Source organism: Nuphar pumila, chromosome 4 (genome assembly GCF_984573655.1).
Source record: "Nuphar pumila chromosome 4, dmNupPumi1.hap1.1, whole genome shotgun sequence".
NCBI lineage: Eukaryota > Viridiplantae > Streptophyta > Magnoliopsida > Nymphaeales > Nymphaeaceae > Nuphar > Nuphar pumila.
In genome coordinates this window covers 4,836,924-4,847,360 of record NC_143252.1, presented here as the reverse complement: position 1 = coordinate 4,847,360, position 10,437 = coordinate 4,836,924, and the positions used below count along the sequence as shown (strand labels likewise).

The 10,437-nt window shown below is 35.2% G+C and overlaps 1 protein-coding gene across 2 annotated transcripts; it reads left to right on the top strand.

Moving 5' to 3' along the window:
* The first annotated feature begins 439 nt into the window (after positions 1-439).
* On the top strand, positions 440-7,951 carry LOC149839136 (WD repeat-containing protein GTS1-like). Of its 2 annotated transcripts, none has more exons than XM_090004008.1 (8): positions 440-614; positions 1,812-2,019; positions 2,720-2,812; positions 3,678-3,752; positions 4,333-4,443; positions 5,234-5,325; positions 6,546-6,630; positions 7,359-7,951. In XM_090004008.1, the coding sequence occupies exons 1-8, from the start codon at positions 496-498 to the stop codon at positions 7,728-7,730; spliced, it is 1,155 nt and encodes a 384-aa protein (XP_089860134.1). In that variant the 5' UTR covers positions 440-495; the 3' UTR covers positions 7,731-7,951. The 2 variants fall into 2 exon arrangements, with proteins under 2 accessions (XP_089860134.1, XP_089860135.1); XM_090004009.1 differs by having other exon boundaries at positions 446-614; positions 1,874-2,019.
* The last annotated feature ends 2,486 nt before the right edge of the window (positions 7,952-10,437 follow it).

Below are 10,437 nucleotides of genomic sequence, written 5' to 3'. Positions count from 1 at the left end.
TAATGGGTTGAATACAAATTGGGTAGCTATAAAGGAGTCAGATACTCAGTAGATCCATTTTCAGCCAACTTCAAATATTGGACCTGGATTTGTTCCATTTTGATTTGGGTTTGGGTTTCGAACAGTGCCCAACATTTCTGTCCCATACTAGTGGGTTCCAGTATAAACTTAGGTGGGTATATGTGGCTTGATTTGTCCAAATCCACAGATCCAAATACCGACTTGGGTAGGGCTTAATCTCTTCGAGACATTGGTTCGGGTTGGGTTAATACCCGGCCGATTTACACTTGCACCCATCCTCTGACTCAACCGCTCAAGAGTCAAGGGTGCAAGACCATCCACACACATATTGAATCCAAATCGAACTTATCAGACCCATTTTATTAAGTTGGACCCGATCCATTTCCAGCCCTAGAAACAGGCAGACGGAGATCACGCTGTGAGCCTCGTCTTCTTTCACCGCCCCAACCCTGAAGAAGACAGAGAGAGCGAGCAATGGAGGGAGAGGATGAAGAGATTGGGGTCGAGGAAGGGACTCCCCTCAGTAAACTCGCAATCCGGAACACCATCCAGACCAATTTCGGGGACGACTACGTCTTCCATATCGCTTCAAGGTATTCCGATTCTGCTTCCCTGTTGTTGGGGTTCTTCTCCTTTTTACCTCCAGTGTTTACTTGGCTATATTGTATCGTCTTTTTCATTACCGTACCAGAATTCTTACATGGGTAGTCTCCAGAAACCCTTTTCTAGGCATTATTTTGCTCGTTTCTTGTGGAATTTGGAATCCTTCGGTATTTCGTGCTGGGATATCTCTTACCAACGTGATTAATCATCACAAAATCGCATTGTTAGACCTTCTTGATTATTGGTTTTGTTTGGAGACTGTAGCACGATGGTCTCTTGGTTTTACTACGGTGATTGTCGGAAGACCATTTTCTCGAACCGATTCATGCAAAATTATTTGGAGTAGGATTCGATGTGTGATTCTGCAAGGGTGGATTATTTCATATACAGGATGAAGATGCCTTCTTTATTTTTTGTGTCTAACTGTTTGATTTCATCTACTTTTGCATGAAATTGGTTGCTTTGTTTTGATATATTTGTTTTATCTTTTTTTAAAACCTTTTGTTGCTTACATTACTTTAATGTTTATATATCATGATGTTCTGGAGTTGGTGTTCATGCTCTGTTAAATTATATATATATATATATATATATATATATATATATATATATATATATATATATATATATAGAGAGAGAGAGAGAGAGAGAGAGAGAGAGAGAGAGAGAGAGAGAGAGAGAGAGAGAGAGAGAGAGAGAGAGAGAGTCATGTCATTGTGTCCTAGTTTTGCAAAACTCTCATATCGAACTAAGGGTGCCCACATCATGTCCCCTACCCGGGCACATTTCATTAAGACGTGATGAAATGTGTATTTCAGTTATTTTACTCTGATATATTCATGAGTGATATAAATAAAGGAAACAAGGTTATATAGAAAGAATTTGATTTCTTTCTAGTTAACGAGTGTTGGTGTTCCAGTCTCAATTGTGTGAAAGTAGTTTATAGCAAAAACTGAGAGAAGTCATCAGTAACTAAACATGTAGTTCTCCATGGAAAGATGGGCTTCCTGTCAACCTTTGTCTGTTTAAAAAGTAAAAACCCACAGACATCTTGTCAGAGTTCAGATGCGACTTTGATTCACTTTTCTTTCTTTCCTTTTTTTGGTCATGCTTTGACACTGATCACACTATTTTTCTCAAATTCGTCAACTGCCATGTGCATAATTTGGATTTCATTTGCTTGTAAGCCAGGAGATTCCAGCCATGGCAGTTTCATTGTCAACGAATATAATCAAATTATACTCCCCAGGAACTGGTCAGTATCTTGGAGAATGCAAAGGACACTCTAAGGCCATCCATGAGATTTCATTCTCTGTTCCATCTTCACCGTATGTTCTACAGTCTTGTTCTTCTGATGGAACTATCAGAGCATGGGATACAAGGATCTTCAAGCAGGTCTGCATGTGCTCTTAGCATTAACTTCTTTTTTTGCTTTTTCCCGCATTGCACTCAATGTTTTCTCACGGGTGCTTTATTTTTTTGATGAAGACATGAAGTCTTTTTGCTGTTTTAGGTTCACATGGCCCAACTTTCTGATAGCACCATAGTTTTTACTAATTTAATTTCATGTAGTATGAAGAAGCCAATTTTATATCTAATATTTGAGATTTTACAATTTTATAACTGATTTGTAGTCTTTTATTGTAACGGAAACTGGAATATATACTCGTGTGATCACAAAAATCTGCAAATTGATCTTAATGGAATAACTAAAATATACTTATGTCTAAGCTACAGCAAATTATTTGTTTATGCCAGCATAAGCTAATATTTCATGATGTCATGTGGTGTTTCATTACTCGGGTCAGTAAAGTATAAGCTGATGAATCAAATAATTGTTATCGCTTTGGTTTAATTGGTCCATCATGCATTCTTTTCAATGTTGTTGTATAAGAGTAATCTCTGAGCATGCGTGTGTATTAGCTATGACCATCCACCTATATATTATGATTATTATCTTATGGATCTTATGGAATACTGGGCTTCTTGAATTAATTTGTATTTTTATTTGATGCATGAGTCTCATCCATTGCTGATTTCATTCTTTAATGTGTGCAAAGCACACCTTTTTAATTACAGGAACTTTGTGTTGCAGGTTTCATTATTAAGAGCCGCCTCACAAGAAATATTCAGCTTTAGCTTTGAGCAATCTAGTGGAAATCTCCTTGCAGCTGGTTGTAATTCGCAGGTAGAATTTTGATCTTTCTGTATTTCTGTCTTAAACCACTGCACTTTTTTCTTGTTTTAAGTTTTGCTTGAGTTAAACTCCTCATGGGCAAGGAATGCAGGTCATCATTTTGCATGTATCATCAAAAGGTTGGAACCTAACTTGTTAGCTTTAACTAGATCAAACCAAGGAATACCTATGTAGAGAAGGTAGTATGACTCCTAATGGGTCAGATCATGTCAAGCCTGAACCTACTATATCTCAGGTGGGACCAAAATTAGTCAGGTCAGCAACATGTCAGCTTGGGGGCAGATCTTGTTGTGCTTTTGATCAGTTGGGTTGAGCTACCAGGTCTTTTGCTTGGGGAGCATGTAGTTTTTCTAATTTACATTACGCAATGTTGATTGTGATTGTTATGATTGTGATAATAGAAAGGGAAGTATAATAATTCTAACATATGCATATACACAGAGACAAGTGCATTTCAGATTGACTGAGAAAGTCGGTTAAAGGGTAGGCTGTTGTGTTTGTTACCTAGAAGCTATGAGGGATGATCCTGCAATTCATTTTAAAATGGCTCCATGAGTTCACTTTCCCTTTCATAAGGGGCATTTGCAAAAGACTGTTTTGCTCTTGCGACTGAAATTTGGAGAGAATTCTACTAGTTGATACTTTACTTGGCTAATAGTAAAAACAGTAATCTGATATTTTTATAACATATGATTCCATGCGCCTCTATTGTTTCCATTGTTTGCATTTGTTGTGTGGATCAGATGAGGCCCTCATGTTTTGATATGCCTTTTGCCTTAAGTAGGCTATTTTCATCTCTGTGGCATCTTGAACTGATGTAATTCAACTGTTTGTTCGGTATCTGGTTTATAAGCAGATACTCTTCTGGGATTGGAGGAATCAAAAGGTTTTGGCATGTTTGGAAGATTCACATGTGGAGGATGTTACACAGGTTGGATTTAGCTGCACCTTTCTGGCTGCTTTGCATGGTTTGGATGAATCACTGCACAGGACTCGATCTTTTTTGTGTGTTATGAATCATGCCTTCATCTTTCTGAGCATCTGCTATACAAATTGAGAAAATTAATTGATTGGTTGCAGCTTCCTTATATAAGCATGTCTGTTGCCATCGCCATCCTAGCATTTCATAGGCAGAGATATCTATATACAACAACAACAACTACGCCTTCATCCCAAAACAATTGGGGTCGGAGAGATATCTATATAAATGCATAAATAAAATTCTGGATATATGTACTTATACTTGCAACGTTACAAACGCTCGATCATATCCATGTACACAAACAGATACATATGAACTAATGTTAACATGTATGTGAGAATATTGCAACTCTTTGATGCATGCAGTTATTGTCCCCATAAAGCTAGGCACTTTTTATGTATTTATGAATGACTGAGCTTGTTCTAGCACATGTTTTGGTCTGTGTCACTCAAGTTCTCATTTCATACAATCTTTTTTTCACTGCCATGGGATGTTCTAAAGGTATTTTTTTGAAGAGATTTGCTTGCAGGTCAGATTTGTTCCAGACCACCAAAATAGGCTTATATCTGCATCTGTTGATGGACTTATATGTAACTTTACCACTGAGGGTGACATCAATGATGAGAATCAGTTGGATTCTGTAAGTAGAAGTTGGTAAGCATTGTTTCTTCTGATTCCAGGTGTCAAATACTGATTCACTGAATGCCTTCAGGTGAAAATACAACTTTTGTTTGTTTGGATTGTGCATGCTTTGTTTTATTGTTGCTATAACTGTTTCTTTCTTGGTAATGGCAAAGCAAAATGCTAATAGATACCAAGGTTAAATGTCAATCTGAGGCACAAAAATTAATTGTACACTGCTGTGAGTGTAGAATCCTATAGGCCATAATTATGTGTGCAATGACCAACATTCCACACTATGATAGCGAATGGTTTTATCGCTCTCTTGGAAGGTTATGGTTTTTCTTGTTGGTTTATTTACTTATGCTTCTAAGAAAACCAGAGAATGATAACCCCCTGAGATTACAGCAGACTTCTATAGTAAATAATATAAGCAAATATTGCCTTCCATGTGAACCGAAATAATGAGGAAAGAATGGAAAAAACTGAGAGAGGCATCCATCCAGCATTCAATTAAAAGCATGTATTCTTTTACGTCCACTGTATAGAAAACCTGATGGAGAAAGGGATGAGGATAGCTATTGAAAGTTTAATAACATTCTGTGGAAATTTTGGAACATAAAACTAGTGTTCAAAGTTCTATATCCACTGATGCACTTTTTCTGTGCTGAACAACATTGTGAAAATGAAAGAAATGAAAACGAAAGACTTGCTATGGTTTTTTAACAGTGATACAATAATTGCTTTATAGTTTTACAGAATTGAGGTTCATGAATATCTGATGTGCACCTGTACTGTCTTTTCCTTAGGTTATGAATGTGGGAACTTCGATTGCAAAAATTGGCTTATTTGGAGAGAGAAACCAAAAGCTTTGGTGTTTGACACACATTGAGACATTAAGGTTCTATTCTACGACTCACATTTATTGATTTAACCTGTAAATTGTGCCTTTGGGTCTTGTATCTGCACTAAAAAAAATGTGTCCATGTCATTGGAGCATTGTTTTTTATTGGATATCAAATCATTTTTAAAAAATTTAATGTACACCAACTTATACAGCGACTAAATTACCATTATCTGTTGTTTATTTTGGCTGATGCCTTTCTCAAGGAGTTAATTTAACATGTAATTTCTGCAGACTTTGCTATGCGTTATGTTATTAACAGAGTTGCTTGAAGGCCATTATTGTCAATCTTTTAAACCCCTAAAATTCTGTTGTTGGTGGTTTTCCTTCTTTAGTAGAGCAGCATCGTGTTCAGGAAAAGGTTCAAAAAAAATGAAATATGTCTACATGCTGTGCAAGCATCAAATTCTTCATTTGGAAGCAACACATATTTTCATGGAGATTCATGCTTGGAAGTGACCTTGCTTGTTTTATAAAAGTCACAGATATATGCAAATATAGGAAGTGAATATGCTTCTGCTTAAGAGGATAATAAAATGTTTATCATTTTTGTTCATTGCATGTGTTTTTATTTGACGACAATAGTGTAGATACTATTACTTGTAAAGTAGTAATACCTTTATTCAGTTTTGACCAAATGCTGCTGCTCCATCATTATCATGTCAGTTGGCACAAAATTCTGCTCGGTACTTGTTTTTTCTTTTTGTTTCAAACTGATCTGCATAGAGAACATAATACAAGATGCATTTAGTTTGGAGTGGTTGAGGACTGACATACATCTTTACCCCTAATATAGGAGTAAAGTATCCCTAGAATAATCTCTGTTGTGTTAGCAAAGAGCAATGGTTATACAATGAAGTTGGACAGGCTGGTGAAGAGGATGAGTAGTACTAATTTCTTTGCATAATCTTTCATCTCCTATAAGATACACTGTATGCAAGGAATGTTTGCCTTAGAGTGTGTTTAAATTATTATTAAACTAGCAAAACCTTGCAGTTAGTTAACAACTTAAAAAGACTGTAGATAATGTACTTCACTGTTCAGAATCACAAAATCATGACTAAAATAGAAATATATTAGTTTGTTCATGAGAGGAACTAAGTTGTCATCTTTTTCATTTTTGCTTCTTTGTCCGGTTCTTGTTCATCAGTGTTTGCATTGTTAAACTTTTTATTTTTTGCTGTTTGAGCTGTTAAGAAATTTGGTGTATCTTACAGTGTCTGGGACTGGGAAGATTCACGGAAGGAAGTAGATTTTCAAGATGCTCGCTCCTTGGCTTCTGATAGCTGGAATCTTGATCATGTATGGTTGAATCTTGGAATGATGACTTTTTTCTTCCCACTCCCCTCCACTCAGCCTCCCCAGTATATTGTTTTTTTTTCTTCGTTCATATTTTTCACCTACTGCATACTGGTTAATTTACCTTTTTGTTCACAGTGATTGTTTCCTCCTATTTTTAGTGTGTTCATTCTGTTATTTTAAGCATGTGTTGAATTGTTGAATCCTCTTCCTGAACTTCAGTTTAGTAGGAAATCTATGATCTGTAGTGACAAAGATGATCGTTTTGGAGTGTGACGGTTCCATCTTTGTGGAAAACACATCACAAACCAAACATGGTCAAATATTGGAGGATTGGTGTTATGCCTATTGTCATTTCTTTGTAGTTATGGATCATTCCCAGTTTTTCCACTTATGTTCTACAGTTCTTTAAAAAAATATGAATTGTAAATGATGCCTTCCAAACTGCTAATTCTTGGAACCACAAAGTTAGGAAGGAAGGTTGGGTTAAGGGTTGTTGAGGTTTGGGACTCTCAAAGTTTACGATATATATATATATATATATAAGGGTCTGGCTGCAAGAGTGTGACAAGCGGGGGTTCAATATCACACGAGCTATCTACCCTGCCCCCAAAGGAAAAAAAATAAAAATGCCTTATGGAATTAGGAAGATGTTTTGAAGTTCATTTCTTTCATTGTTCATTGTTTGAAGCTAACTGCTTTTGTTTTTGTCCCCCCTTTTTTTTGCTTAGGTTGACTACTTTGTGGATTGCCACTACTGTGGAGCTAATGATAAGCTGTGGGTGATTGGGGGTACAAATAGTGGAACTTTAGGTTACTTCCCTGTGAACTACAAGAACCCTCAAGCAATATGCTCTCCTGATGCAATTCTTGAGGGTGGCCATTCAGGGGTGGTGAGAACAGTTGTACCATCTTCTGCTGTGCACATGGGATTTGCCGGAAACTACGAAACCGTTTTTTGTTGGACAGGCAGCGAGGATGGCCGACTGTGCTGTTGGTTGTCAGATGAATCAGCTCAAACAAACTTTTCTTGGATATCAAACTCCATGGTGATGAAATCATTCAGAAATCAGAGGAAATTTCGGCATCACCCTTATCACTGAGTGTGCACTTTCAAAACATTTGTAGCTTATTGTAAGTTAAAACACAGATGTAATATTGTATTAAATCGTTCTATTTGTTTAATGGTGCTTCTGGGAGATGAGCAGGCAAAATCAGATGTGGAATGGTGAAAGCTGTTAGGAGTCGATTGATGCTTGTCTGAAACAAAGTATGAGGATTTTCGCGGTCTTCCTATAGAAGAGAACATCGGTTTTCTTGAGAACCAGTATGTTTATCTAATTCAATGTAGACTCTCTCTCTCTCTCTCTCTATATATATATATATATACATATATATATATATAGAGAGAGATGCTACTGTGCTCTGAGAGGACCTACTCCCACATACTAGAACTCATTGTTGTATGTTGTATCTTCTCGATTAAACCTTTTAGATATACTCAACATAGTTTATTTGATAGGACATGCTTTGGATCATGTTTTTTGGAAATAAAAATAGGTATTTTTAAGTCATAAAATTTTGATACATTGTGCCGGTTAAAGGTCTTAAAAAAGCATACATGTATGGATAATCACATGATCCAAAACTTGTTTTCTACTAAATAATGCTTATAGATCATATCTATAGGGTCTGATCAACAAAAAAAGAGTTTAAGAAATTTGAAAATCTAGAGCTTTCTATTATGTAAGAGTAGGTAATGCAAGGGCACATATATATATATATATATATATATATAGAGAGAGAGAGAGAGAGAGAGAGAGAGAGAGAGAGAGAGTAATGTGAGTCTTCAAAACTGTTCTAGACCCTGATCTCCATGCTTTATTTAGTAGAAAACATGTATTAGTTTTAGCATCTTTTATGTCTAAAAGTGTCTTTAGCTCAATGAAAAAATCAACAGAATATATTGCATTAAAACTTGATTAACTTAAAATCAAGAATTTTCCTTAATTGATTCTATCCAAAACATGGTTTTTAGTAAATAAACAACGATAAACACATTCATAGGTTTTGATTAAGCAAAAAATTTGTGAAAATATATTTTTTAAAGAGGTTTGGATGATTTTAGGGATAAATGGTATGGAAGATGCACATCACTATATATATTTGTGTGTTTGTGTGTGAATATTTAGTTCTAATGAAGTCATGAAACTATTGATTAAAAATCACTTCTTTTTCATATTCTTTTAGCTGCCAACATGATGACTCTAGGAATGACATGCTACACAAACGGGTCTTTGTCAGGTGTGGTTTATTCAGGAAAATAATTGTATTGTCCTTGCAAAATGACGTGCTTCTTAAATTACCTAGTAATTTAACAAAATCTCTCACATATCCAAAATCACTGATTCTAGACTTTTTTAGGATATATTTTCTCTTCTCTTGTGTGAACCTGTTGAAGTTTATGCAATATATAAGTATGTTGTAGGAAGTTTATAACCCTTAAATAAATGAAGAGTTTGCGAGCATCCATAAATATAGTATGACCTTCGCAAATACAATACAAACTTTGTGAATATAACTTGTGAACCTCCTTTAAGCAAATACTTGAAGAGATCTGCAAATGTCTATCGATATTCGCAAATACCAATTGTGAATATCTTTGACTTTCTCCCTCTGATGAGACCTTCACAAATACAATACAACATTCACAAATATTATACGAGCTTCGCGAATATAACATGTGAACCACCTTTAAGTAAATACTCCTTGAGGAGGCCTGCAAATATCTGCTAAATTCACAAATACCTATTGTGAATGTCCTTGACTTTCGTACTTTGATGAGACATATGCAAATACAGTACGACACTCACAAATACAATACAAACTTTATGAATATAACCTATGAACCTCACTCAAGTAAATAATCCTCAAAGAGGTCTACAGATACCTGCTTACATTCGCAAATACCTGTTGTGAATGTCCTTGATTGTAAGGCCCTAAGATTTTAAACTCGAAAAACACATGATTTTTTTTTATTATCAGCAGAAACTTTTTTAACTTTGGTCTAAAACCTTAAATGGGTTACAAATCATACAATAATGAAAAGACTGAGTTTTAATGCAGATAACATTTTTAAAATAATTCACTTCCTATAAACAAAGTATTTCTATTACAAAATAATTTATAATGTTTTACAAAACCAATAATACTGCGTATTCAAAATTCAATTTTTGAAAAAAAAAAATTACTGGCTCTCAATGCCGCCACGATTTTTCACAACCGCTCTAGTAGACTACTCATTACTTGAAATTTTGTCAAGAGTCTAATATATATAAGTTCCTAGTAAGAATACAATAACAAAACATATATGCATAGAAAAAAGCATACATGAAACAACATTCTTTTCATACACATATAAATAAACAATTATCAGTGCATACAAATGATTGTAACACAATAATTCAATATCATATGAAATAATCTTACTCATGCATGATCATTCAATTTATGCATGACTTACTAATGTAAGCGAAACATTCACCTTAGCATGAGTAACTTATAATTCTTTTATTTATATTTTTTCTTCTTAAATGATGCATGTCATGCTTCACTACATTTACATACACTTTCATTTATCTTTCACATTACTTTGTGGGTACAACACAAACAATATGTAGAGTAGAGGCACGACTCAGGGGTTATATTCAATCAATTTGTTTCATATTACCTTGGTCTTGCACAACTTTTATGTTTATGGGTGAAGGACAAACCTGTCGAGAGAGACACCCTAATACCCTAACCTGATAT

Coding starts and splice junctions, on each gene's coding strand:
- LOC149839136 (XM_090004008.1), top strand. CDS start 496: ATGGAGGGAGAGGATGAAGAGATTGGGGTCGAGGAAGGGACTCCCCTC. Junction 2,813..3,677: donor CAGCTGGTTGTAATTCGCAG/GTAGAATTTTGA, acceptor GTTTATAAGCAG/ATACTCTTCTGGGATTGGAG. Junction 4,444..5,233: donor ATGAGAATCAGTTGGATTCT/GTAAGTAGAAGT, acceptor TCTTTTCCTTAG/GTTATGAATGTGGGAACTTC.